This window comes from Hemiscyllium ocellatum, chromosome 28, assembly GCF_020745735.1.
Source record: "Hemiscyllium ocellatum isolate sHemOce1 chromosome 28, sHemOce1.pat.X.cur, whole genome shotgun sequence".
Lineage (NCBI taxonomy): Eukaryota > Metazoa > Chordata > Chondrichthyes > Orectolobiformes > Hemiscylliidae > Hemiscyllium > Hemiscyllium ocellatum.
In genome coordinates this window covers 32,377,423-32,403,616 of record NC_083428.1, presented here as the reverse complement: position 1 = coordinate 32,403,616, position 26,194 = coordinate 32,377,423, and the positions used below count along the sequence as shown (strand labels likewise).

The 26,194-nt window shown below is 41.4% G+C and overlaps 1 protein-coding gene across 3 annotated transcripts in view; it reads right to left on the bottom strand.

Moving 5' to 3' along the window:
* malt2 (MALT paracaspase 2) overlaps positions 1 to 20,709 on the bottom strand; it is a 73,663-nt gene extending 52,954 nt beyond the window's left edge. For all 3 annotated transcript variants that reach the window (XR_009646196.1, XM_060846361.1, XM_060846360.1), the window contains exons 1-8: positions 20,602 to 20,709; positions 19,697 to 19,844; positions 18,363 to 18,529; positions 14,343 to 14,500; positions 11,269 to 11,413; positions 4,684 to 4,874; positions 2,276 to 2,372; positions 1,071 to 1,118 (exon numbers count right to left, since the gene is read on the bottom strand). Coding sequence is in view for 2 of the 3 variants with exons in the window: in XM_060846361.1 (XP_060702344.1) it covers positions 1,071 to 1,118; positions 2,276 to 2,372; positions 4,684 to 4,874; positions 11,269 to 11,413; positions 14,343 to 14,500; positions 18,363 to 18,529; positions 19,697 to 19,836 (946 nt within the window). In the remaining variant the exon portion in view is untranslated. The remainder of the gene's footprint in view (positions 1 to 1,070; positions 1,119 to 2,275; positions 2,373 to 4,683; positions 4,875 to 11,268; positions 11,414 to 14,342; positions 14,501 to 18,362; positions 18,530 to 19,696; positions 19,845 to 20,601) is intronic.
* Between the last annotated feature and the right edge of the window lie 5,485 nt (positions 20,710 to 26,194).

Sequence of the window (26,194 nt, the reverse complement as noted above, 5' to 3'; positions counted from 1 at the left end):
GAAACAGAATAACGTTAATGGATATTTTTCAGACTTGTAATAAAGTTCCTAGTTTCAGTATGGGGACCCTTGTTCTTCCTATTTCATATTAATAATATTGACCTTTGTGTACAGAACACAATTTCAAAATTTGCAGATGGTGCTAAACTTGGAAGTATTGCAATCTATGAGAAGCATAACGTTGAATTTCAAAAGCACATTATGAAGTTGGTAGATTGGGTGAACAGCGCTGAAAATGTGTTGCTGGAAAAGCGCAGCAGGTCAGGCAGCATCCAAGGAGCAGGAGATTCAACGTTTCGGGCATAAGCCCTTCTTCAGGAATTCCTGAAGAAGGGCTTATGCCCGAAACGTCTAATCTCCTGCTCCTTGGATGCTGCCTGACCTGCTGCGCTTTTCCAGCAACACATTTTCAGCTCTGATCTCCAGCATCTGCAGACCTCACTTTCTCCTCGAAGATTGGGTGAACAGGTAGCTGATGATGTTTAATACTGAGAAATGCAAGGTGACTCATTTTTGTAGAAAGAACATAGAGATAATTTCTGAGGCTTTATTCATAGGTACTTAAGAGTAAAAGAGTAAAGAGGTTACGTTGATATTGTGTAAGACACTAATTAGATCTCAGCTGCAGTACAGTGCCCAGTTCTGATCTCCACACTCTAGGAAGGATGTGACTGCATTGGAGAAAGTGGAGAAGAAATTTACAAGAATGATTCCAGATATAAGGAACCATTCTTATGAGGATAGAATAGAGAAGTTAGTACTATTTTCCTTGAAGAAGAGAGGATTGACAGGAGATTTGTTACACTAATTGGGAGGAGGCAGAAGAATGGCACTACGTGAAGAGCTCATTTGGAGAGCTGGTGCAGACACAATGGGCCAAATGGCCTCCCTGTGCAATGAAATTACTTTGTAACTGTGGGACGTATGAGGCTATGAAGGACTTTACACACAAAAATTTGGAGACCCTGTGATTCTGGGAGATACTATCTGGTCAGTGAGCATGGCAGTTCCAGATGATCAACATGTGATGAGAAACTGGCAACAAAATATTAGGTGAGTAAAGCCATTACCTTCATCAGTGCCCATGAAAAATGCCCCATTGAAGGATGTATTGGGTCCTTAAAGGATAAAGAAGAATTTGTGACATTGGTAAATGCAAACAACAATGAAGATTATGTTAAAATAAAACATTCTCAAATAAACACTGACATGATGGTGGTGAAAGTAAATACAGTAACTACAAACAATCTCAACATGAAGATCACAAATTTCATTCGGGCGTTAAGTTGATAGTGAAAGAGATTTGATTTTTTCCAATCAACATTAAAATATTATTATTTCCCCATTAAGTGCAGCATCAAATACTAAACTGTGCCACATAGCCACAAAGACTCTGAGGTCAAATTAGATTTTAAGAAATGTTTTTCATAATATAATCAGTTCTCAGGATGTGACTAAAAGTAAAGTCGCCATTGTCCAAGGTCCCTCTCTTATCAGACAGACACAACTGGTGATGGTGCAACCAAAGGTTCACCATGCCTCAGGCGAGGCCAAAGTCAAAAGGTGGCACCTTCATGGTGACCTCAGCCAGTCTGAGAATTGAACTTGTGCTGTTGTTGACACTCTGCATTGGCCAGCCATCCAGCCCAACGGAGCTGAGCTGCCAATTGTCATTTCTCAGGGCAACCAGTGCAGTAAGTGTGGCCTTGAAGGCATTAATCACATACCAAGTATGGAAGTGAACTGGAGTGTGAGGCAGCAGTGCTGACCACTGAGCCACTCTGCTGTCCTATTAGTTCCAGCAAAACTCCAACACCAAAATGATACCAGTAAATACAAACCCAACATCAGTATCATTCAGAGGTATCACAGAAAGTTATTCAAACAAAAACAAACTAAGGCAAGGAAAGATGTTAGGATTGGTGACTAAAGGCTTGGTCAAAATTCTCGTTTTCAAACAGTATGGGTATGAGTTGTCACCATTTTAGAATGTCAATAGTGTCCAACGCAAAGAGAGGGCATATCTTAAATACCTATGTATCTTCACAATACAACGTCTATCACCTGCTTGATCCCTGAGTCCAATTACATGTGAAAAATGCACTTGTGTGGATAAAAGACAGAGGACACCTACTAAAGTGAGTGTATATGTTGTGGCTGAAAAAGAGGATTGAATTATATTCTGAGTATAGGAAAAATATTATTTTTGAAGCTGAAAAATGGGGCCATCTTACACAACAGGTCAAATTATATGCCGTGATTGTGTTGAACATACCTATCTCCACAGTAACAACCTTGCTCCAGGCCTCGTGATATAGATTGAACACATGACAGCAATACTCTCCACGATCAGCAGTTGTAACTCCATTAATCTAGGTTTAAAGTTAATAAGAAAGAAGTAAGTACAGTACACTTTTGCCTGTTTAATTATTGATGCCACCATTGGTCATGTTCTTTCAGGCAGTCAGTCCACTATAATGGCAGAGAACCAGTTCAGTTAATCAGAAGGTATACCCCAACTCCTTCCCATGGAAAGTGGCTATCCTGTGCCTATCCATTGAACTATAACATGGAGCTAGTCATACAAAGCAGCTTACAATAGTGAGTCCAAGACATATAAGTTCGCCAACAAAAAGTTACAACTTGCTCATGAGCCTCAGGTTTTCAATCTTGCATTCACGTTGGTCACTCTCCTCGCAGTCTCTCTTCATGTCACTCACCATCCTGACCAGAAAATATATTGCCTTTCCCTTCAGTGTTGCTGGTCAAACTCCTGGAACTCCCTCCATAACGCCATTGTGGATCTAACTATACCAAATATAATGCACTATTCTAGAAAGAAGGGAGGTAGAAAACAGGAAATTATAGACCAGTTAGTTTGACATTTGTCATGGGGAAGGTGTTAGAATTGATGGGCAATTGGGAAATCTCAAAACAATTGAGTACAGTCAACATAGTTTCAAAAAAGGGAAATATTGCTTAACAAATTCTTTGAAGGACTAACTTTGTGGTGTGGATAAAGGGGATGTACTTGAATTTTCAGAAGGCATCCGACAGGGTAGAACATAGAAGGTTACTGTGTAATTCTCTATGAACACATGGATCAAGTAGAGATAAGTTACAGAGAGAGAGAGTTCAATGAATTTTTCACTCAAAAGTATCAGGCTGTGAAATACATTACTATGGAATATATTGATAACGATATAGATAGAGGGGTACGATATAATTTGATATATTTCTGAAGAAGAGAGAGATTGAGGAATCTGGTGAGAAGGTGGGCTGAAGGAACCTTGTAAAAAGATGAGTAATTGGGTGAAAGTGTACCTGGTGAGAAGTTGGATTAAGGCAATTAGGTTTTTGGATCTAATGGATGTGTCTTGATTTCCAATATGTCAGCATAATTAGTGCTGGCAACATATTGGTGCATGACTAGTCAAATGTTAAAACAGACTCTTTTGCCTTTGTGAACTACCATCCTATGTACAATCTTCTTCTGGTCAAAAGTTCTTAAACATGTTGTTACTTTCCAAATCTATTCCCATCTTACTGTGAACTCAATGTCTGATTCTTTCCTCTGAGGTTTTTGACCTTATTGATCTACCCTTATCAAAGTCTCACATGACACTTTACACAGCTCTAACAATCGTATTCTTCCTCATTGTTTTGATATGGTTGACCATACTGTCCTTCTCTATCACCTTCACACTGTTGGCCATCTGGAGGGGACTGCATTCACCTGTCAATCCATCAAAGCCAAAGAATCACCTGAAATGGCTTTGCTTTCCACTCCTACATCGTTATCTCTGATATCGCCTCAAAATTTATTCTTGGTTCTATCTTACTTCTCATTTACATGCTTCTACTTGTCAACGTCATCTGAAAACACAGCATCAGTGTTATCCAGCGCTACCCAGCTCTATACCGTGGCTGCTCAAACACTTATTTCTACTTTGTTTTCTCGGGATTTGACTATTCCAATATGTGAGCCTCCAATTATCTGCTCTTTGTAAATGTGAAGTCATCCAACTTTACTCTTGCTGAAGAGTCATGTTGGATTTGAAATGTTACCTGTTTCTCTCTCCACAAATATTGTCAAGACGTGCTGATTTTCTGTTTAGAATTCACATTATATCCCGTTCAGCCATTATCTTGCTCTCTCTGACTGCTTTGACCATGATTTTAAAATCCTTTTTTAGGCTTGCTCCCTGGCCTTGTCCTCTATAACCATCTAAACCTGTCAATCCTCTAAGCTATCCTCTTTTTCTGGTCTCTGTGGTATCCCTGGTTTTAATCACTTTACCACTGGTGGCAGTGCCCTCAGCTCCCTAAGCTCTAAATTTTCCTTTTGAAACTGTTCCACATTACTTTTCACCTTTAAGATGCTTCTTAAAACCTATTTATTTGTCCAAGTCTTGGTCTGACTGCCTTCACATCTCTATGTGTCTCGCTGCTATATCTTATCTGACAACACTCCTGTGGAGTGCCTTGTGATCTTTTACTCCACTAAAGGTTCAAATTAAATAAAAGTTGCTGTTTCAACAATTAACGAATGAGTTGAATCGTGGCTCAGTCCAGGCAATGCGGCAGCAGAGGAATTTATTGCTGTAATTCTTGAGAAAAGTCTCCCCTCTATTTGAGTCATACATTGACAACATAACCAGTCACCAGAAAATGATCACTAACCTTCAGATATGGTTCATTTGCCTCAGGCAGTATCCGGTTGTTCCGAAACCACTGGTACTTTGGTGGAGGTTCACCAATGGCGTAACACGGAAGAACCATGGTATCCCCTTCCTTCAGGGTCAGGGAGCTGGGCTGCACCATAATGTGCATCCTGCTCAAAGACAAGCAAACTCCACCTGCTGCAGGAAAAGCTAAAGAAAGATTCCATTGTGAAGAGAGATGGCAGATTAACTGTGCTCAATCTCACCTAAATCAGACATCAGACAATGTTGCTGGGCTAGCAGGGAGAAGCACCGCTCACTCTGTTACTCAGCCACACATGTCAGAAGGCTCTGGGCTGGACACCTCATCCGTTTTGTGTTGGTCGATTTTCCCATGTTTGTGAGAGGAGCAGGGGCTGCTACAATTGGTCTCAATGCGTGAAGTGAGGGTCACTCTGCCTGCTTCTGATCACAATCAACTGAGCTGTACTGGTCAGAACCCTGTGGTCACTGGCTGAGAAAGGTGTGAATGCTGACTAGACTGCTGGTTTCGTGTGGGGTAGGATCTCTCTTCCAATATCGCCCTAATCCCAACATTTTATATGATTTAGCAGGATATCTAATCAAATCCGATTCCAGTCTCACCCGAAGCTCATTAAAAGGATCCTTACATTCACTCATGATAACTCTCACTCACTTTGATGTCCTTAAGTCCAGGTACTGCATGGCAATGGTAGCATCTAACTCAGAGCAGTCTTGTTTTTGCTACCTACTGAGAAGAACAAAGGTGCATCCTAGAACTGATGAACCATTGATTAATACTGATCTAACACCTAATTTCATTTGACTTGAACAGACATTTAGAAAGTGACAGCTGTGTACATATACAGGCATGGGAACAGGAAAACAGTAGCAGGCCATTCAGCCCTTTTCAGCCTGCTCTGTTATTTATGCAATCACAGCCAATCACCCACTTCAACGTCTTTTTGCTACACCATCCCCATATCCTTTTATGTCATTGCTAATAAGATATCTATCAATCTCTACCTGAAACATACTCCGTGACTGAGTTTCCACAGCCCTCTTTGACAAAGAATTCCAAAATTCACAATTTCTGAGTTTAACAAAACATTGCATCTTGGCTTAAGTGGCTTCCCAATTATTTTAAAAATATCCTCTCGTCTACACTTTTACCTGTTTACCTGTCCTTTTAAGTATGTTTAGGTTTTGATGAGATCATGCTTCATTCTTCCAAAATCTAGAGAATGTAGGCCTGGTTTGCCTAATTTCACTTCATGGGACAGTCCTACTATCATGGGAAGAAATCTGGTGAAGCTTCCTTGTACTCCCTCAATGCCAATATTATCTTTTTCAAGATAAGGGGACCAAAATTGTATGCAGTCCTTCAGGTACGGTCTAACCAAGGTTCTATGCAATTGAAGCAAGCCTTTGCTATTTTTGTACTCAAATCATACATGATAAACGCTCTTATATATATATTGCTTGGGTCCCAAGGATTAATCTTTGTGGTCCTCTGGTAGTCACAGCCTGCCAATGTGAAAATGACCTGATATTCCTGCTTTCTGTTTGTCAGCCAATCCTTAATTTATACCAGTACATTACTTCTTATCTCATGTATTTTAATTTTGCCAACTAACTTCCTGTGGGGGATTTTATCAAAAGCTTTTTGTAAAATCCAAGAATACAATGTTCACCAACTCCACTTCATCATTTCTATTAGTCACATCCTGAAAAAAAACCCAACACATTTGTCAAATGTGATTCCCCACTCATAAATCCATGTGACGAACATAATTATTATTATCCAAGTTTTCAGTTATTACATTCCTTACAAAAGATCAACAAATTCTCTACTACTGATGTAAGGTGAACAGGTCTGCAGTTCCTTGTTTTTCCTTTCCCTCCCTTCTTAAATAATAAGTTGACATTTATCATATTCTAACCTGCAGGAATCCATTTGGTCACCAATGCAGCCATTATCACCTTGGTTACCTCTTACAACATTCTGGGATGTAGAATATCATTTTGTGGGGAATATCAACCTTCAGTCCCATAATTTTTGCAATAATTTCTTGCTAACACTAATCTCCTTCAGTTCCTCATTGTCGCTAGTGAGATCACTAATTCTGGGAGATTTCTTTTAACTTCCTCAGTGAAGCCAGACACAAAGTAATCATTTAACTCCTCTGCCATTTCCGCGTTCTACATTATAAATTCTCCTAAGTCTGTCTGTAATAGACACACATTTGTCTTAGCCATACATTTCTTTATTTTGTATCTATAGAAGGTATAGTCTCTTTTTATGATTTTTGCTAATTTATATTCATATTCTATTCTCTATTATTTTATCAGTTTCTTGATCCTCTTTGGCCATACTCTGGCATACTCCCTATCCTCAGGTTTACTACTATTTCTTGGAACTTTATAGGCCTTTCCTTTTAAACTTATACAATCCTCAACCTTCTTTGTTAGCCATACTTATCTGACTTTTTCGGGTTTTGATGCCTTGAAGAAATACATAGTTACTATAAAATGTAATAATCTTTACAGAATACACATTGCCTATTGCATACCCTTTAATATGTTTTCCCAAGCCACCTCAGCCAATTTGTTTTTATTACCTTCATCCTATGTTATGTTCAAAATCAGCACACTGGTTTCAGATTGATCTGCCTCACTTTCAAACTTAAGTGTAAAATTCTATCAATTTTGGTAACTCATTCCAAAAGGCTGTTTTACAACAATATTATTACTTTACCCTTTTTTATTAAATAATACTAGATGTTTGAGAGTTTGGAGATTTGTAGTTCAGGTTGTAAGTTTGTTCGCTGAGCTGGTGGGTTTGTTGTCAGAGGTTTCATCACCATGCTAAGTAACATCATCAGTGAGCCTCCAGTGAAGTGTTAGGTGTTCTGTCCCACTTGATATTTATCTGTCTCGGGTTGTTGTGGTGGGTGATATTATTTCCAGTTCTGTTTCTGAGAGGTTTGTAAATGGGGTCCAAGTCAATATGTTTGTTAATGGAGTTCCAGTTTTAATGCCAGGCCTCTAGGAATTCCCGTGTATGTCTTTGTTTAGCCTGTCCCAGGATGGATGCATTGTTCCAGTCAAACTGATGTCCCTCTTTGTCTGTGTGTATGATAGTTGGTCATGTCTTTTTGTGGCTAGTTGGTGCTCATGTATCCTGGTGACCAGCTTCCTGCCCATTTGCCCAATTTAATGTTTGTTGCAGCCATTGCAGTGTATTTCGAATATTTGTTCATTTTGCTCATTGTTGGTATGGGGTCCTTTAAATTCATCAGGTGCTGTTTCAGTGTGGTGGTAGGTTGTGGGCTACCATGATACCTAGGGGCTGGAGTAGTCTGGTCATCTCTGAGATATCTTTGATGTATGGGGGTGGCCCGAGTCTCTGGGCGCGTTGTGTCTTCCTGTTAGGTTTGTTGTGCTGGAATCAGTGAACTGTGCTTATTGGGTACTCGATGTTCTTGAATGCATTGTATAGATGGTTTTCTTCGGCTTCTTGTAGTTCCTGGGTGCTGCAGTGTGTTGTGGCTCATTTAAATAATGTCCTAATGCAGCTCTGTTCATGGGCATTGGGATGGATGCTCCTGTAGTTGAGTATCTGGTCAGTGTGTGTGGCTTTCCTGTAAACGCTGATGTGCAGCACTCCATTGGCTTTGTGCTCTACCGTGATGTCTAGGAAGGGGAATCTGATGTTGTTCTCTTCCACTTTGGTGAACTTTATACTGATAGGGATGTTGTTTATGTGTTTGTGGGTTTCTTCTAATTGCATTTTGTGATGACAAAGGTGTCATCCACATAGCGGACCCAAAGCTTGGGCTGGATCGTGGGAAGGCCTGTTCATTCTAACCTCTGTATAACTGCTTCTGCTAAAAGTCCTGGTATTGGTGATCCCTTAGGCACCATTGATTTGTTTGTAGATCTTGTTGTTGGAGGTAAAGTGGATTGTGAGGCACAGTTCTAAATAGTTTGAGGATGCTGTCCTTGCTGATGGAATTGGTGCTGTCAGGTTTGTGTCCTTGGTTCGTTTAGCGGTGAAGCCAGTCCTTCTTTGGCTAGGGTAATGTTTATTGATGTGAATAAGGCATTGGAGAAAACCATGACCTCATCCTCCTCTACCTTGGTGTCTTTCATGGTGTTTGAGAATTCCTGGGTCAAGTGGATGGAATGGATTGTGTCTTCTACTAGGTGTTTCAGTTTGTGTTGTAGTTCCTTTGCTAATCTGTATGTTGGTGTGCCAGGAAGTGAGACTATGGGGTCTGGGGGTGGTGGGGGGGGGGGCCTTGTTTACGTACCTTTGGTAATCTGTATAAATGGGGCATAAATCTGTACAAAAATTGGATACTTCAGGTTTCATTGTTTGGAGGTCTGTCTTGTTCATTTCACCAGCTTTGTGTAGTTTCCTCAGGGTTTGCTGTAATGCCATTTTCTAGCTATGGAGTCAAGTCCATCGCCACCTGTTTTACATTTTGTCTGTCTTTCCTAAACATTGAATATTCCATTCCCGGTCTTTGTCATCCTGCAACCATGTTTCCATAATGGCAACTGTACCTACTTGTTTACCACTGTTCGTGCCTTTAAATCCTCTATCCTTTAAATCCTCTATCCTGTCAGGAATGTTGCATGCAGCCAGAGTGCCCATAATTTTATCGTTTTGACAGTATTGCACATTCAAGCTTATGTGTTGCCTTCATTTTCCTGCTTTCTAATTGTATTTGCCATTTTTCTCCTCTCTATTACCAGTTTTACTTCCATCTAATTTTAATGAGCCCTCAGGTTCCTATCCCCTGTCAAAGTACCTCAGAATTCCTTTGGAAACTCTTAGAAACAAACTTCAATTATAAGATATATCAAGCAACCATGTGTTGGAAGGAGTGGATTTCAAGTTTAAAGAAGCAGGTAGCAACTCTGATGGAAAATGTCAGCATCTAGAAACAGGATATGGAAAAGAGGAAGGAACCAGTAGAGCTAAGAATAGCAAGCAGCTATTACAGGTGGTGTAGTCACTTCATGGTTTCTTAAAGGGAGAACGATCTTGTACTCTAACTGAGATCAACTAAATCAGCAACAGGCAGGCACCAAAACTAGGAGCCTCCATGCACCACATCAGGTACAACATTTACCCAATGGAAAAACTTTCTGTTTGCACATCATTGTAGGGGGGAAATCACAATATTTTCACCGCGTTGTGCACAATTCCAGTTCAACATGAAAGGAATCTGACAATTAATGCGTAAATCCCGGGCATGGTTTAATGCCTAAAACCAATCACACTTTTGCTTTCCACCATCTTTACAGAGGTTCGATATTTAAGTTTGATCAAAATAGGCCTTGTGCATAAAGTTGGCCATGGCTGGTCAACATTGTGAGATTGCAACAATTGTGCTAGTTTGGAAAGGCTCTTCAAATTGAGTTTGCTTATTTGAGAGACAGACATGGCAAGTACATTTGAAAGCGTTTTCTGTGAAATGATAATTAATGTACAACAAAACTTAATACATGTCAATGAAATTAGTAAATATTTCAGTTTAGTTTTTATTTAATTTGCCTTTACACTAAATTGCTCACAGGTAAAGAATTGGGAACACTTATTAAAATGTTTATTTTTGGTGATAAACCAATTTTCAGTTGTCTAAACAAAATAGCCTCAAGTTTCAACAATTAAATGCATCAAGACTTTCTAAGTAATGGAAAAAAATGACAGTCTTTAATGCTGCCTGATGGAAGATTTAACTTTTGATTATGGAAAAGAATCTTAATGGAAATGAAAATGGAACCTAGCCAGAAAAATTTCAAGTATATTTTTGATACATTGGGTGAAATCTTTTGTTTTTATCAGGTGTCTTGTTTGCTTGCTCAAAAGGTAGTGAGACACCTGACCTGATTTTTCAGAGAAAGCCCCAATGTATCTTCCTCCAAATGGGCACTTTTGATGGCAGTTGTGGACCTCTCTCCAAAATCACATCCCCGGGGGCAGGAAATCCTGCCAATGAGAGGCTGGTACCTCTTGCACTTGGCAGCACATTTGAGAAGGTCATGGCTGTTACGGGAGGTCAGCCAACATCATGAAGACCAAGAGGTGGGGCAAGTGTCTTTTTAGGAGGATTGTGTTTCAGGGATTGGGGATTGTGGAGACAGGAGCAGAGAAGTTGGAAGCAAGGGAAAAGGTGGCTCAGAGTGGCCGCATAGTGATCTGTATCCACTCCCCTCAACTATGCACAAATTAGTGCAGACTGAAGGAAATGCCACTCCACCAATTAGCAGCCTGCCTGCACTGGTTTACCAGTCATGGGGGCCAACTCTTTATTGTCTCACCTGGAACTGGGGTAATTGAAACCCTGGCAGGATTAGGAACTTAACTAATTCTTAAGTGGTCATTAATAGATCACCCAAGGGCGTCAACTGGTGGTGGGCAAGAAGGTTGACCTTGGGCTTTCCTAATCAGAACATGATTTGGGCAGAGGGATTCTGGATGCTATCAGGATTGCTGCCTCTCAGACTGGAAGATTCCACACAATTTCCCCATTGTGGAAACTCTGCCTCCAGAAAATTTTGAACCTACCTGTTGTTGGACTGCTGGCAACTCGGAGTTGGACCCATTTGGAATATGAATACTGGGTTCCACAGTGAACCCTACAGACATACCAGTCATTATCATCAAGGTCAACACGGTTAAAGAGAAGCTCTGAGGAGTTTCCACCCTTGACCTAGACAAAACAATTAAAGTTTGGAATGATATTGAATTTTGTCACAATTAATATGACAGCTGAGTGCAAGAAGAGAAAGTATGAGAATAGTCATCTACTGATTGATCCTATTCCTCCCATAGCCTTGTAGTAATCCATCACATCACAGATGCTATCCCCACCATTTAACATCTTCACCATGCCCCATACTTGACTTGTGCACAATGTCTTTTATCTTATGCATTGCCCATATACAACAAAAGTTTGCATTTATTATCTCAAGTATAAAAAAAACCTAATGAACTGCACATCACAAAATAAAATATGGCACCAAACTACATGAGGAGATACAAGGGCAGAAGGCTAATTAATTAAACAGGTAACTTTTAAGGAGGGCTTTGAAGGATGAAAGTGAGATAGAGAGATGCAGAAATTGAAATGGGGGTTTTATAAATGATGCCAATCAATGTTCCTTCTGATTATTTTCCTGTGTGCTGACCTCTGAGATCAAAAAAGCCATTCCATCAACATGCATGGGACATCCAAGTAACAGCGGTCGCACAGCTCAGAGGGATCACTGGTGCTGATGGAAGCTCATCTTGATATCAGATGTATCATACATGCAAACAGTCTGATTTAGTCTCAGACAGTCACCAGGATGAGAGACGGAGTCATTGGCGAGCGAATTGGTGGCAGCAAGAACCAAAGAAATGCCTTGTCTTCACAATACTTAATCAGAGGAAATCCCTGCTTATCCAGCACAGAATGTGGGATAAGCAATCTGACAATTTAGAGATAGTGCGGGTGGAGCGGTAGAATTGGATCTCATACATGTATATATGGAAATTAAGGCTGCGTCTTTGAACAATGTTGCTAGCAGCACGTAAATGAAAAATAGGACTGAGCCAAAGTTAGAGAGTGGGAACAGAAGGCAGTGCAGGTGATTTCCTGGATTCAATTCGATAAGAATAGAATTTAATGAGTACATTCCCAGCTGGATGCCAGTAGAGAAGCATTGGAAACGATGGTGTGATCAGTTGTGTTAAAGGCCGCACACCTGTTAAGGAGAGGCTTTGGCTATTTGCCAGTCCCACTTTTGTGATCTTGAAGAGATGATGTTCAATGATGTTGCAGGCGAGAAACCTGATGGAGGTACTGAAACATAAACCACATCACCATGGACTCTGCCTCACCCATATCACATCGGACCAATCTCTTTCTATTGCTTGTAGAATAAAGGCCAATGTCTCATAATAATCCCATAGTTAAAAATCACACAACACCAGGTTATAGTCCAACAGGTTTATTTGGAAGCATTAGCTTTCGGTGCACTGCTCCTTCATCAAGTAGTTGTGGAGCAGCATAAGACACAGAATTTATAGCAAAAGGTTACAGTGTCATGTGGCTGAAATGATATATTGAACAAACCATATATTGTTGTTAAGTCTTTCATCTTTTAGAATGGGTTGCAGGTTTCGGTTCATTAATATGTAAATCTAAGAACTTCATTTAAGTCACATTCTCAAAATAACTTAAGGTTTTATTAAAAAAAAGTCACATCTTAGCTCAGACAATGCATTAAAGATGTGAGGTTAGAGTCTGTCTGTATCCCAAGTTGCACACACACAAACACACACTCTCTCATGTACACTGACACTCACAGGCACACACGCACTCTCTCTCTCACGCAAGCACGCACACACACACACACACACACACACACACACACACACACACACACACATAAGTAAATGGGGTGAATTTGTACTTACAGAATTATATTTGCAGATACATTCTATTTTGCTCAAACATTGCGCATCTGCAAGCAGTCAATAGATGTAATATTTTGTAAATTCCACTTTGGAAATAGAACCAGTCTGACTCAAGATTGGGATACAGACAGACTCTAACCTCACACCTTTACTGCACTATCTGAGCTATAATGTCACTTTTCCTTTATAAAACCTTAGGTTATGGATGTAGGTTTGCTCACAGAGGTGGAAGGTTCATTTCTAGACATTTCGCCATCCTACTAGGTAACACCTTCAGTGGGCCTCAGGACCACCACTTTGACTGGGACAACACATCCATCCTAGGACAAGCCAAACAGAGACATGTACGAGAATTCCTAGAAATGTGGAATTCCAACCAGAACTCTGTCAACAAACACATTGAGTTAGACCCCATCTACCACCCCTGAGAAAAGAACAGGAAGTGATTTCACCAGAGGAAATGACATCACCACAGGAAATTACATCACCAACCCAAAGAAACCCAAACATATAAATAGAAAGCAGGAATTATCAGCAGTGCTTCGTCTGAGGCCCACTGCAGATGTTACCTAGTAGGGTGTTGAAACGTCTGGAAATGAACCTTCCAGCTCAGCGAGCAAACCTATATCCAGAACCTCAACCTGAGCTACAAATCTTCTCAAAACTTGCTAAGACCTTAGGTTATCTTGAGAATGTTACTTAAAAGAAGTTCTTGGATTTACATATTAATGAACTGAAACCTGCAACCCATTCTAAAAGACGAAAGACCTAAAAACAATCTATGGTTTGTTCGATATATCATTTTAGTTGCATGACACTGTAATCTTTTACTACAAATTCTGTGTCTTATGGTGCTGTTTCACAACCACCTGATGAAGGAGCAGCGCTCTGAAAGCTAGTGATTCCAAATAAACCTGTTGGACTATAACCTGGTGTTGTGTGATTTTTAACTTTGTCCACCCCAGTGCAACACCGGCACCTCCACATCATAGTAATCACAAGTGATTATCTTCAGCTGAACCTTTGCAAGTCTAGAATTTTTAAAATAAGGTACATTTCTGTCCCGTAAGTTATTAAAAGGATCTTGCATATTCCAAACAATATGAAAGACTTACTTTGGCAGAATGTCCTGTGAGTTTCTACATTGAATAAAAGATGGCTGAGATTATCGCTCTTACCTCATGCTTTCCTCGAAACCATTGATAGCCAAGTCCTGGAGGCCCGATAGCTTGGCAGCAGAGAGAGACCCTGTCTCCTACAATAGCACTTTGCTGTTTGGGCTGTACGATGATTTGAAGAGCGTCCGGGGTTGTGGTAAGGCCAGGCATCAGCAACCCTAACAAAGCAAGACTGGAGATATCAAGAAGCAGTCCTTGCTTTCACCACATCTCACTTACTTCAATGAGCTCCACTTAAAGCATTTCTTTAGTCAATTTAGCAGCATCTAATTCAGTTTGGATTAATCCATAAATTCTGTCTCTGCTTTCCTGGCTGACAAATTATTCTAAATATTTCTCATTCTTTGGCTGGCAGATCTATACCAAAGTGTAAATATTGTTGAGTTGTTGAGATTTCACCAGTGTCCTCATTTTCCCTTCCATCACCTTATCCCAGTCCTAAGTCTCCAACTCAGCACCGCCCTCTTTACCTGCCCATCTTCTTTCCAATCTATCACCTCCACCCTCCTCTCCGACTTATCACCTTCTCCCCCACTTTCACCCACCAATTGCATTCTCAGCTACCTTCCCTCCAGCCACATCCCCCTTCCATTTATCTCTCAGCACCCTGGCCCTACAAGCCTCATTCCTAATGAACAGCTTATGCCCAGAATGTCGATTCTCCTGCTCCTCGGGTGCTGCCTGACCTGCTGTGCTTTTCCAGCACCACATTCTCGACCCATGACACCATTGTGGCAAGTTTTCATTTCTTCCCATCATGACTTGCGGAGGTTGAGGGGTGACCTTACAGAGGTTTATAAAATCTTGAGGGGTATAAATAAGGTGAATAACAGGTGTCTTGCAGGTGGTGGACTGCATTCTCAAACACAACGGCTTTCTTGACCAGTTCGCACATCCGTTAAGAGTTTGATGGAAATCAGACTAGAACTACACATAGTCTAGACTGATAGGTTTCCCTCCATAATTAATGCAACAGTTTTGCAACAATTTCAAAGCCAATCTTACCAACATTGAGCTTCTATTTCTAAACATTTAAAATTCTGATTCAAGTTCTCAAACTGTCACTGTGGGACATGAACTCTTTATTCTGGAGTATGAGTCCAATCTTCTATGTTAGGCCAGTAACATGACAACTACACACCTGTGACTATCTAGATGAAGGGCAAGGAGCAGACAGATGACCCAGGAGTACTCAGCAGCTAGAACAGGTTGCTGAGGCCAAAGTTCAAGTGATTTAAGAAATAGTTCTCTGTTGTACAGGAGTACTCTTGGAAGGATATGATAAAATGGGGTTAATGGCTTTCATCTGAACTGATCTCACATTGTCTTCTGGCTGTCGTGCCTTGATTCACTTTAACTATATCGCACATGGTGCAATGTATGCCCATGAAAAAAAGTTTCAATTCCTAGTTTCAAGGGAATAAGCTTGCAGAATATTTCTTGATGCTTTTTCAATTCCTCTATTTGTCTTTACTTTTCCACTTGTAATGCTCTGATTTTGTCTATCATACGCCCGGCATGGGATGGGGCGCTGTTGTAGAACAGAGACACTTAGGGCCTCAGGTACATAATTCTTTGAAGTTTGCATCATAAGTAGACAGGGTAGTTAAGAAGGCATTTAGCACGCTTGCCTTTATTGCTCAGATGTTTGAGTATAGGAGTTGGGACGTTGTGTTGAGCTTATACAGGATGTTAGTGAGACCTTTTCTAGAGTACTGATTGTCCTGTTATAGGAAAGATATTATTAAGCTGGAGAGGATTCAGAAAAGATTTACCAGGATGGTATCAGGAATCGAGGGTTCGAATTATAAGGAATGGGTGGATAGGCTGGGGCTTTTTTTTGGCTAGAGCATAGGAGGTTGAGGGGCGAACTTACGATGATTTGAAGAGCGTCCGGGGTTGTGGTAAGGCCAGGCATCAGCAACCCTAACAAAGCAAGACTGGAGATATCAAGAAGCAGTCCTTGCTTTCACCATATCTCACTTACTTCAATGAGCTCCACTTAAAGCATTTCTTTAGTCAATTTAGCAGCATCTAATTCAGTTTGGATTAATCCATAAATTCTGTCTCTGCTTTCCTGGCTGACAAATTATTCTAAATATTTCTCACTCTTTGGCTGGCAGATCTATACCAAAGTGTAAATATTGTTGAGATTTCACCAGTGTCTTCATTTTCCCTTCCACCACCTTATCCCAGTCCTAAGTCTCCAACTTATAAAGTCGCGAGGGGTATAAATAAGATGAATAGCTGGTGTCTTTTCACCAGGCTGGGGGATTTCAAGACTAGGGGGCATACCTTTAAGGTGAGAGGAGAAAGATTTTAAAGACATGTGGGGCAATGTTTTACACAGAGGGTGGTTTGTGTGTGGAATGAATTATCAGAGGAATTGGTGGATGTGGGTACAGTTACAACTTTCAAAAGGCATTAGATAAGTACATGAATAAGAAATGTTTGGAGGAATATGGGCCAAGCACAGGAGGGAGGGACTAATTTAATTTGGGATTATGGTCAGCACAGACTGAGAGCACTGGAGGGTCTGTTTCCGTGCTATATGACTCTATAAATCTATCTATCTATATATATTTTTGTATTTAGAGAGTGAAAGAGGGAGGTATGACTCAGCAACGAATTGCCTTCAGGCAGAGAACTCATGATGTTGACGATATCTGGCACATGGAGCAACCCACGAGTGTTTAGATTAGACTCTAAGGAAACTTACTCAGCTTGAGATTATGACTTTTTGATGAACTAATCTTTCCACTTATCCCTTTGAAGAAAAGCTTGAATTTACACACTGTTTATAGTCACAGGACATACCAAAGAGCTTCACAGCAATGAAGCATGTTTAAATAAAATCTGTAGCCTCCACAACAAGAAGGGAATGCTACATTTGTTGCCACCTCAACTGTGGGTGATGAGTGTTTACAATTCAGCAATGACATCAGTGCCACCAACTTCCTATTTCAGTGTGCTGGCAGGAAATAGTGGTGTGGGTAATGGACAAATCTGAGCACAAGCTCTCACAGAAAGCAATGTAACAGTAACCAGATAACTTGCAGACAGAATGGGTACAGGTTCACAAATTCTAGGCTTTGAGGTGCATTGTTGACTGGGGTTCAACCAGAAAAGATGATTTATTATTGTTGGGTTTCCTGTCATTTCCCCTGCTTTGCCTATCAGAGCTTTAGCCAGTAGAGTTATCTGCAGTCAAGTGGGAAGCATTGTAGTCCCCAGTTCTACACTTGCTAACTGCTTACTAATCAGAAACCTTAGAGTACTAGGTGTCAATTAATAAGTGTGTTACAGATTTTTGGTTTGGTTCCAGGTGTTATCTTGGAGGTACTGAACCCAAAGAGAAGTTGTTTATCATGCTCAGCTCTCGTAGAGACATTCATGCTCAGCATCAAGTAAGAGCAAGATTGCATTTATCTGTTGATAAGGTGGAGATGAATCGATTTAAATCTAACAGACACAGGAGCAGGTCATCCATTGTTTTGAGCCACTTCCACCTTTCAATTAAATCTTGGCTGACCTACATCTTAACTCCATCTGCCTGTTTTGACTCCATAACCGTTCGTTGACTTAATCATGAAGTAAACAGAATTTACCGTTAGACAGAGTTTAGCAGACATGAACATGTTCTTCAATTTAATTGTAGCAAAGAAAAGCACCCAATATTATGAGACTTTGTATCTTAAAAACTGAAGTAATTTTACCCAAAAATTGCCCATAGTGTTAGGTGCATTAGTCAGAGGGAAATGGGTCTGGGTGGGTCACTCTTCGGAGGGTTGGTGTGGACTTGTTGGGCCGAAGGGCTTGTTTCGACACTGTAGGGAATCTAATCTAATCTGAAAAAATAGCATTATTCTGCTAAGTATTGGTTTCCCTTTAACGGTGTAAGGTGTCTTTCAACAAATAGTGGAATAAGAATGAACTGCTGCGTCTGATGACTGCTGCCTCCAAGTTCCCACACTCTGCTCCAAATGTTTCATTCTGTGTTATCTCTATTATCTGACTCACCCGTTGACATTATACACTGTATTGCCTCTGTATGGTCCATCTTATGCAGACAACTGATTAGATGGCTCACTGAGCAGCCACGATCAGCCAGTAACTGGATAAAGTAGCGGCTTGGGCTTCCATCTGGCTCAAGAACCTTCAGTGAGCAGATCTCCAACTCCTTCTCACTGTCAATAGAGTTTCACACAAATCATCAGTCAAATCGTCTAATTCTATGCTGTATTTTTTAATGATATAAATATAACTAGAAAACATTCAGGATAGGAAAAACAAACCCTATCCTTTTTTAAAAAAGATTTTTTTTTGAAATTAGATTAGATTACTTACAGTGTGGAAACAGGCCCTTCGGCCCAACAAGTCCACACCGACCCGCCGAAGCGCAACCCACCCATACCCCTACATTTACCCCTTACCTAACACTACGGGCAATTAGCATGGCCAATTCACCTGACCCGCACATCTTTGGACTGTGGGAGGAAACCGGAGCACCCGGAGGAAACCCACGCAGACACGGGGAGAACGTGCAAACTCCACACAGTCAGTCGCCTGAGTCGGGAATTGAACCTGGGTCTCAGGCGCTGTGAGGCAGCAGTGCTAACCACTGTGCCACCGTGCCGCCCTTTTTGAATCCCATCAACCAATCACATCCTTTAATTCCATCCTTCTGCCATGTTCTTCAACCCCATAGACCCAGCACAATTCATTAGTTTTTATTCAATTGCTATTTAAACTGTCCATTTCAAAGTGCTTCCTGATAAATTTCATTACGTTTTGTAAGAAGGAATTTCCCTTTCTTTTAGGATCACATTTGTATTCAGTGTCCTAATATTTTATCCTTTCAATACACTGATAAGTTAATTTGGAGGTGGCGGTGTGGTGGAGTGGCAATGTTGCTTACTGTAGGCTCAAAGCTCTGGGTTTCAGCCCACACCTCAGCTTGTTGGCCATGGAAGGTGAGCTTGTAATATGGCCAAGCAGGTTTATTGTCGACCTGATGGCAAGCTCTGAGAGTGGGACAATATCCTTGTCAGCTATCCTGCAGTAGGTGATGATAAACCTTTGCAGCACTTTGCCCATAAGAATAGTCCAATCTGAAGGAAGTCCATGGCTCAAACCTCGGAAATGAGGATAGGAAAAACACAGAGAAGGCGGAACCTGCATTGATAACCAGGAAAAGTGAACAATATGGGCAGATCATTCTGCTGCATCAGCCCAGGCTCTAACCTTTGCTCTAAATCCTCAACTTGATAACCCTCCTTACTCCTTTATAATCCTCAGAAACTACCTCTTTGGTCATACTTTCAGTCAGTACACATCACCCAATGTGGGCTTACCTGCACTTAAACCGTCTGTCTGTGCCAATAACTTCAGCCAGTTTCCTCCATCCCTTCTTGGTGCAGTTGTCCAGAAATATGCTGAGCTTCCTCAGTGTCTGTTCTCCAAGACCACTTAATAACAAACTCTGGTGGTCCATGGTTTCACCTTCAATTTTTCAACAGAATGGCAAGGATTGTTGGAAACGCATTGAAGAGGCAATCATGATAACTATGTCACTATCCAAATAAGTACAAGTAAGGGATAAAGAAAGAAAGTTGAAGCACATACTGAGCAGGACTATTCTGTCCTATTAGTGTCATCAAATCTAAGCTATGAAAGAGTGGACAGGGAAACATTATTTTCCTTGGCGCATTACTCACGATTGTCAGAAATAAGGAGTGAAGTTAGAAGAATCATTTCTCAAGATAAAGTGTGCTTGTTCACAATAGGATATTCATGCAGAGTTATCTAAAAGATAATGTAATTTGGATCACAGAGGAATAATATAGAAGAATATGGGGCAAAGGGGAGACAAATGCGTATTACTTGAAGAATCAGCGCAAGCAGCTTCCTAATTTACTATTAGGTCTATCATTCTTGAGGTAATAACTTATAGACATTTGTACAACACAAGTTCAAAAGATACAAATGGATCGTTGGAAATAAAGAATATGTCACCTATAAACAATGAGAATTGCATGCTCAATATTAAACAGAACGGCATTTTGAATTTAGAAATCTAAAAATAACAATCAGAAATATTTTTAAAAAACACTGGCTTCAACTTGCAAAATGCAAATATAAAATACATCAATTACACATCCAAACCTTTCAGACTGACACCAAAAACCAGAGTGGTGTTCTTCTTTAACTGAGTATTTCTAACAATTACAAACTACAAAAAAGATTTTAAAACGTGTACCTAGTTAACTGGTCTGAAAGCTGTCAAGATCCTGGTACAGAGGGTCCCTATGAAGGCCTATGGCTGGTTCAGCTCCACATCGGTTATAAATTATTCACAGAATCACAACTTGTCGCTGTATTGAAAAAGAGTTGCTCGCTACACAAAAAGGAGAAGTGTATACAGGCATACAAACATGCAGGCATCTGCGGATGTGAAACTCAGTTACAGATATAAAAACACTCACTTCTGCATTTCCACTTAAATGTTCCCCAAATTCACATGCTACGCAGCAATCTGCTTCCCATAAAGCAGGTACTGTACTAAGGTAACAGAATCAAATCTTCCACGATGCTTTTCCACGCTTTGTCTTTATTTTTTCATGGGATGTGGCCAACATCCCTAACTGACCTTGAACTAAACTGAGTCAACCATATATTGGAGGATCTGGTGTCATACATAGGCCAGACCAGATAAGGATTGAAGATTTCCTTCCCTAAAGGACATAAATGAATCAGATGATTAGTGAATGGACAATGGTTTTGAAGACACAATTATTTAGACTACTTTTGATTTAGACTTTGTTCATTGACTTTCATTTGTGGTGTGATTTGAATCCATGTCCCCTCGCATTAGCCTGAACTACTGGATCACTAGTCTAGTGAAATTGTCATTACACCACCATCTTCCCAAACATGCAAATAATAGATTTAATCAGCTAATTTAATTGATCTCATTCCAGGGCAGAGTGGATAGGGGAGACAAGACATGTCAAACTCAATATCCCATTGATCAGGTTTGGAAGTGTCTCAATTTGATCCCTGTTCTGTCAGGCACACATGTTGAGGATAGTGGTTTCATTTTGAATGATGTCCTGACTGAGATAATCTAAGTTTGCACAGGATATCCTCTGATCTATATGGCTCAGCACAGCATTAACCAGTTGAGTCTCTGTAGACAGATGGAAAATGAATAATAATAAACAATTTCAGAGAAACTTAATACAGGCAGAATGAATCAGGAGCTCTCAGGCACAGTTCCTTCATTGCACAATTGTGAAAAACTCAAAAATGTGGAAAAAAAACCAACTGTAACTTGTCCGTTCATTTCAGGCACTCCAATTGGCTGATAATTTGGAGTGTCCAATATGTCTAATCCACAAGTTAAAACAGAACACTTTGGATTGCAAACTTTAGGAAGTTTGTTAAAGAAAAAAGTATAGCTAAACTTGGAAAGATTACTTTACCAGCTTCAACCGGTTTCTCGGTTTGTTGAAATTTAGGTCACGTTCACACACTCAAGTGGTTGATTAATAGAATAGAATCCCTACAATGTGGAAACAGGCCATTCAGCCCAACAAGTCCACACTGACACTCTGAAGAATAACCCAACCAGACCCATTTCCCTGCGTTTACCCCTGACTAATTTACCTAATCTACATATCCCTTAACACTATGGACACTTTAGCATGGCCAATTTACCTCATCTGCACATCTTTGGATTGTGGGAGGAAACCAGAGCAAATGAGGAGAATGTGCAAACTCCACACAGACCGTCACCCAAGGCTGGCATCAAACCCAGGTCCCTGGCACTTTGAGGCAGCAGTACGAACCACTGTGCCACCCACCAATGATTTTGATGTTGAGTGGAGATGTACAGGTGGTTCATACTGCAGAGTCTTCAATGTCTGACTAATCACAAAACCTGACTTTAACCTATGGTGGGCCTTTACGGCAGATCAGAGTCAAGCCAGATACTTTCTAATAAAATCATTCAGAGATGCTATTACACACTTTTGGAGCAAGTGGAACTTGAACCCAGGTCTCCTTGTCCAGAGGCAGGGACACTACCACTGTATCACAAGATGCCACAGAGTCAGGTGAATGTTGACTTAATAATTGATTCTAGCTGTTGTTATGAGGAATTTTAAAAAAATAAATAGATGATCTGGTTATCAGCATACTGCTGTATTTGGGAACTTGCAGTGTGGAAATTGCTTGCTTGCTTTTCCAATAACATATTTCTGAATTATCTTGTTCAGAGATGTTATTTACACACCTCTGGAATAAATGTGACTTGAACTCAAATTTCCTGGCTCAGAGGTAGAGACATTACTCACCACCCCCCAACCCACACCCCCCGATTTTTAAAAAATCAACCTGATGGAGATGCTAATGACATATGACTGGGACAGGTTGGACTTGAAGCCGGATGTTTTAGATTCAGAGGTAAGAACTCTATCGCTGCGCCACAAGAGTGCAATGATTCTAATCAAGCTGCGCTGGCATACTAAAACACAACCCAGGTGCAGGTGGAACTTGAACTGAGATATCCTGGCTCAGAGGTAGGGACCCCACAACTGCGTCACAAAAGCCCAAAGATTCAGGCGATTGCTGACTTAATTTTGTTTTGTACTTCACTCATAGCACATGTGTGTAGCTGGCTGACCAGCATTTACTGACCCCTGCCTAATTGCCCTTGAACTGCCTTCTTGAACCACTGTAGTCTTGAACCTTCTGTGGACTGACCCACAATGCCATTAAGGGAGGGAACTCCAGGATTTTCACCCAGCAACAGTCAAGGAACTACAAAATATTTTCAAGTCAGGATGCTGAGTGCCTTGGAGGGGAACTTGCAGGTGGTGGTGTACCCTCATATCTGCTGCCCTTTTCCTTCCAGATGGAAGATGCCATGGGTTTGGAAGGTTCTGTGTGAGGATCTTTGGTGAACTTCTACAGAGTATCTTCTAGATAGTACACACTGCTGCTACTCAACATAGATGGTGGAAGGTGTGGATGCTTATGAATGTGGAGTTGATCAAGCAGAACTGAATGGTTTCAAGCTTCTTGAGTGTTGTTGCAGTTGCATTCGTCCAGACAAGTGGGGAGTATTCGATCACACTCCTGACTTGGGCCAGCCCTGGAGGGGAAGGAGAGGGAGAATAGCTCGGAATGCGATAGGTAGATGAACGTTGTGGGGTGATGGTGATAGGCTGGAGCAGAAAGGTGGGAAGGAAGATGGGCAGGTAGGACAGTTCAAGAAGGCGGTGCCAGTTTTAGTGTCAGCAGGTGCTGCCATCAAGGGTGCCCTCTCTTGCCACTACTATTTACAGTGGTGATCCCGCCACAGGTAGAAGCCATTCGGACGGATCCCAATATAACTGCCCCAGAGGTAGGGTCAGGCAGGAATAGAATTATCCCCTATGCAGATGATGTCCTTCTCTTTTTAACTGATTTAATGACATCGTGCCCTGCTTAATACAACTGATTAATCTATTTGGTTTGTTTTCAGGGTATAAAATTAATTTCATGAAATCAGAGGCCAAACCTATGTGGGGTCTTACTAGTATATCCAACTTTGGGGATGGAACCCGTTTCCCCTTCCACTGATCACAGGGAGGTTTTCTGTATTTAGGCATTTTTATTATCCCGGTCTTTGATCAATTATATAGAGCCAATTACGATCAGCTACTACGGAAAATCAGGCAGGATCTTCGGCGTTGGGAAGATCTTCCGATATCTTGGTTGGGCAGGATAGCTCTGGTTAAGATGAATGTTCTTCCTTGCTTGTTATATCCCATGAGAATGCTCCCTTTTATGCTGCCTACTGTGCAGGTTTTACAGCTGAAAATGTGTTGCTGGAAAAGCGCAGTAGGTCAGGCAGCAGCCAAGGAGCAGGAGAATCAACATTTTGGGCATGAGCCCTTCATCATGCCCGAAACGTTGATTCTCCTGCTCCTTGGATGCTGCCTGACCTGCTGCGCTTTTCCAGCAACACATTTTCAGCTCTGATCTCCAGCATCTGCAGTCCTCACTTTCTCCTAGAAGGCTTTACAGCTGGTTTGGATTTTTTTTTCACTCATGTTGTGTGCGTGCAGGTGTGAGACACAGTGAAAGATAACAGGTGTACAAATCTTTATTCAAATTTCCACCACTAGGAAGAAAGGAAACACCAGGGTGGCCAGTGACAAGCAGTGCCTTTCTCAGAGGGCATTGCTGCGTGATCAACCAGTGAAGGGGAAGGCAGGGATTAAATCACAATAGAGCTGGAGGGGGAAATAATACACTCCACCAACTACGGTGCCCACTTTTACCTGAAAATCTCAAAGGTGTTAGTGGACCCCACGTGCTCCTTCTCCAGGGACACCCAGGCTCTGACATAACCATGGAAGAGGAACAGGCAGTTGGCCATAATGACCCCCTTCACAGCCCACTGCCTGGACCTGTTTATGGCCAGTTTGGCCAGGCCCAAGGCTTGAATCTTTTATTTGGCATCATATTTTATTTTATTTTATTAGACTTACAGTGTGGAAACAGGCCCTTCGGCCCAACAAGTCCACACCGACCCGCCGAAACGCAACCCACCCATACCCCTACATTTACCCCTTACCTAACACTACGGACAATTTAGCATGGCCAATTCACCTGACACGCACATCTTTGGACTGTGGGAGGAAACCGGAGCACCCAGAGGAAACCCACGCAGACACGGGGAGAACGTGCAAACTCCACACAGTCTGTCGCCTGAGTCGGGAATTGAACCCGGGTCTCAGGCGCTGTGAGGCAGCAGTGCTAACCACTGTGCCACCGTGCCGCCCAGGTGTCATCATAGGTGGTCTCTTATTAAGCTGGATAAATTGCAGCTTCCGCAGGAGAGGGAGGGTGTAGATTTTCTGGATTTTAGGAAGTACCAATTGAGTTCCTTGTTATCCTATGTGGCTGAATGGGCCTGTCACGATCCACGATCAATTTGGCTCAACACTGAGGCCTCCCAGACAAAATGCCCCCTCATTAATTTGTTGTTTATGGACAAGATGAGAACTGTTATGGTTCACTGTAAAAACCCAATTGTCCTAAACACAGTTAAAGCATGGAGAATGATGCCGCAGGGCAAGAGCAATTTACAAAAAAACTTCCCCTTTCACTCCCAAAGCAGGAACGTCTGGATTCCCACCGGGTTCGATGGACTCGGGCTTTAAGCTCTGAGAGTCCAGAGGAATCTCCTGTTTGGGAGATCTATTTGAAGAAGAGGTCATGATGTCCTTGAATAGCTGAGTCAGAAGTTCGAGCTACGTAGGAAGGATCTCTTTTGTTACTTCCAGGATAGACACTTCGTACAAAAAAAGACTACATTGATGGTTAATCTCTACAAATCGGACATGGAGAGGTGAGTGCTCCGTCTATGGGTGCCCTCTCGATTAGCACATTCTATCAACTGTTAGGTGGTAACGTTGCGAAGGACATTGAACAGCTATATATAAAACCTAGACTTGAACTGGAGGTGGAAATCTCCTCAGATAATTGGAAGGATATCTGGGAAAATGTTAGGAAGATCTCGATTTGTAATAGGACCCAGGCTGTTCAACTCAAGGTACTCCATAGGGCTCACCTGGCACCAGAACAGATTGCGAAATTCAAGACAGGAGTGTCCCCAATGTGCCCCAACTGCAAAATGGAGGCTGGTACTCTTACTCACTGCTTGTGGTCATGCCACAAGATCCACAGGTATTGGGATGACATAGCAAGTGCTTTGGTAAAGGTTTTGGGAACTGAGGTTCTCGCAAGGTTTGTAGCTCAGGTTGAGGTTTAGGATGGAGGTTTGCTCACTGAGCTGT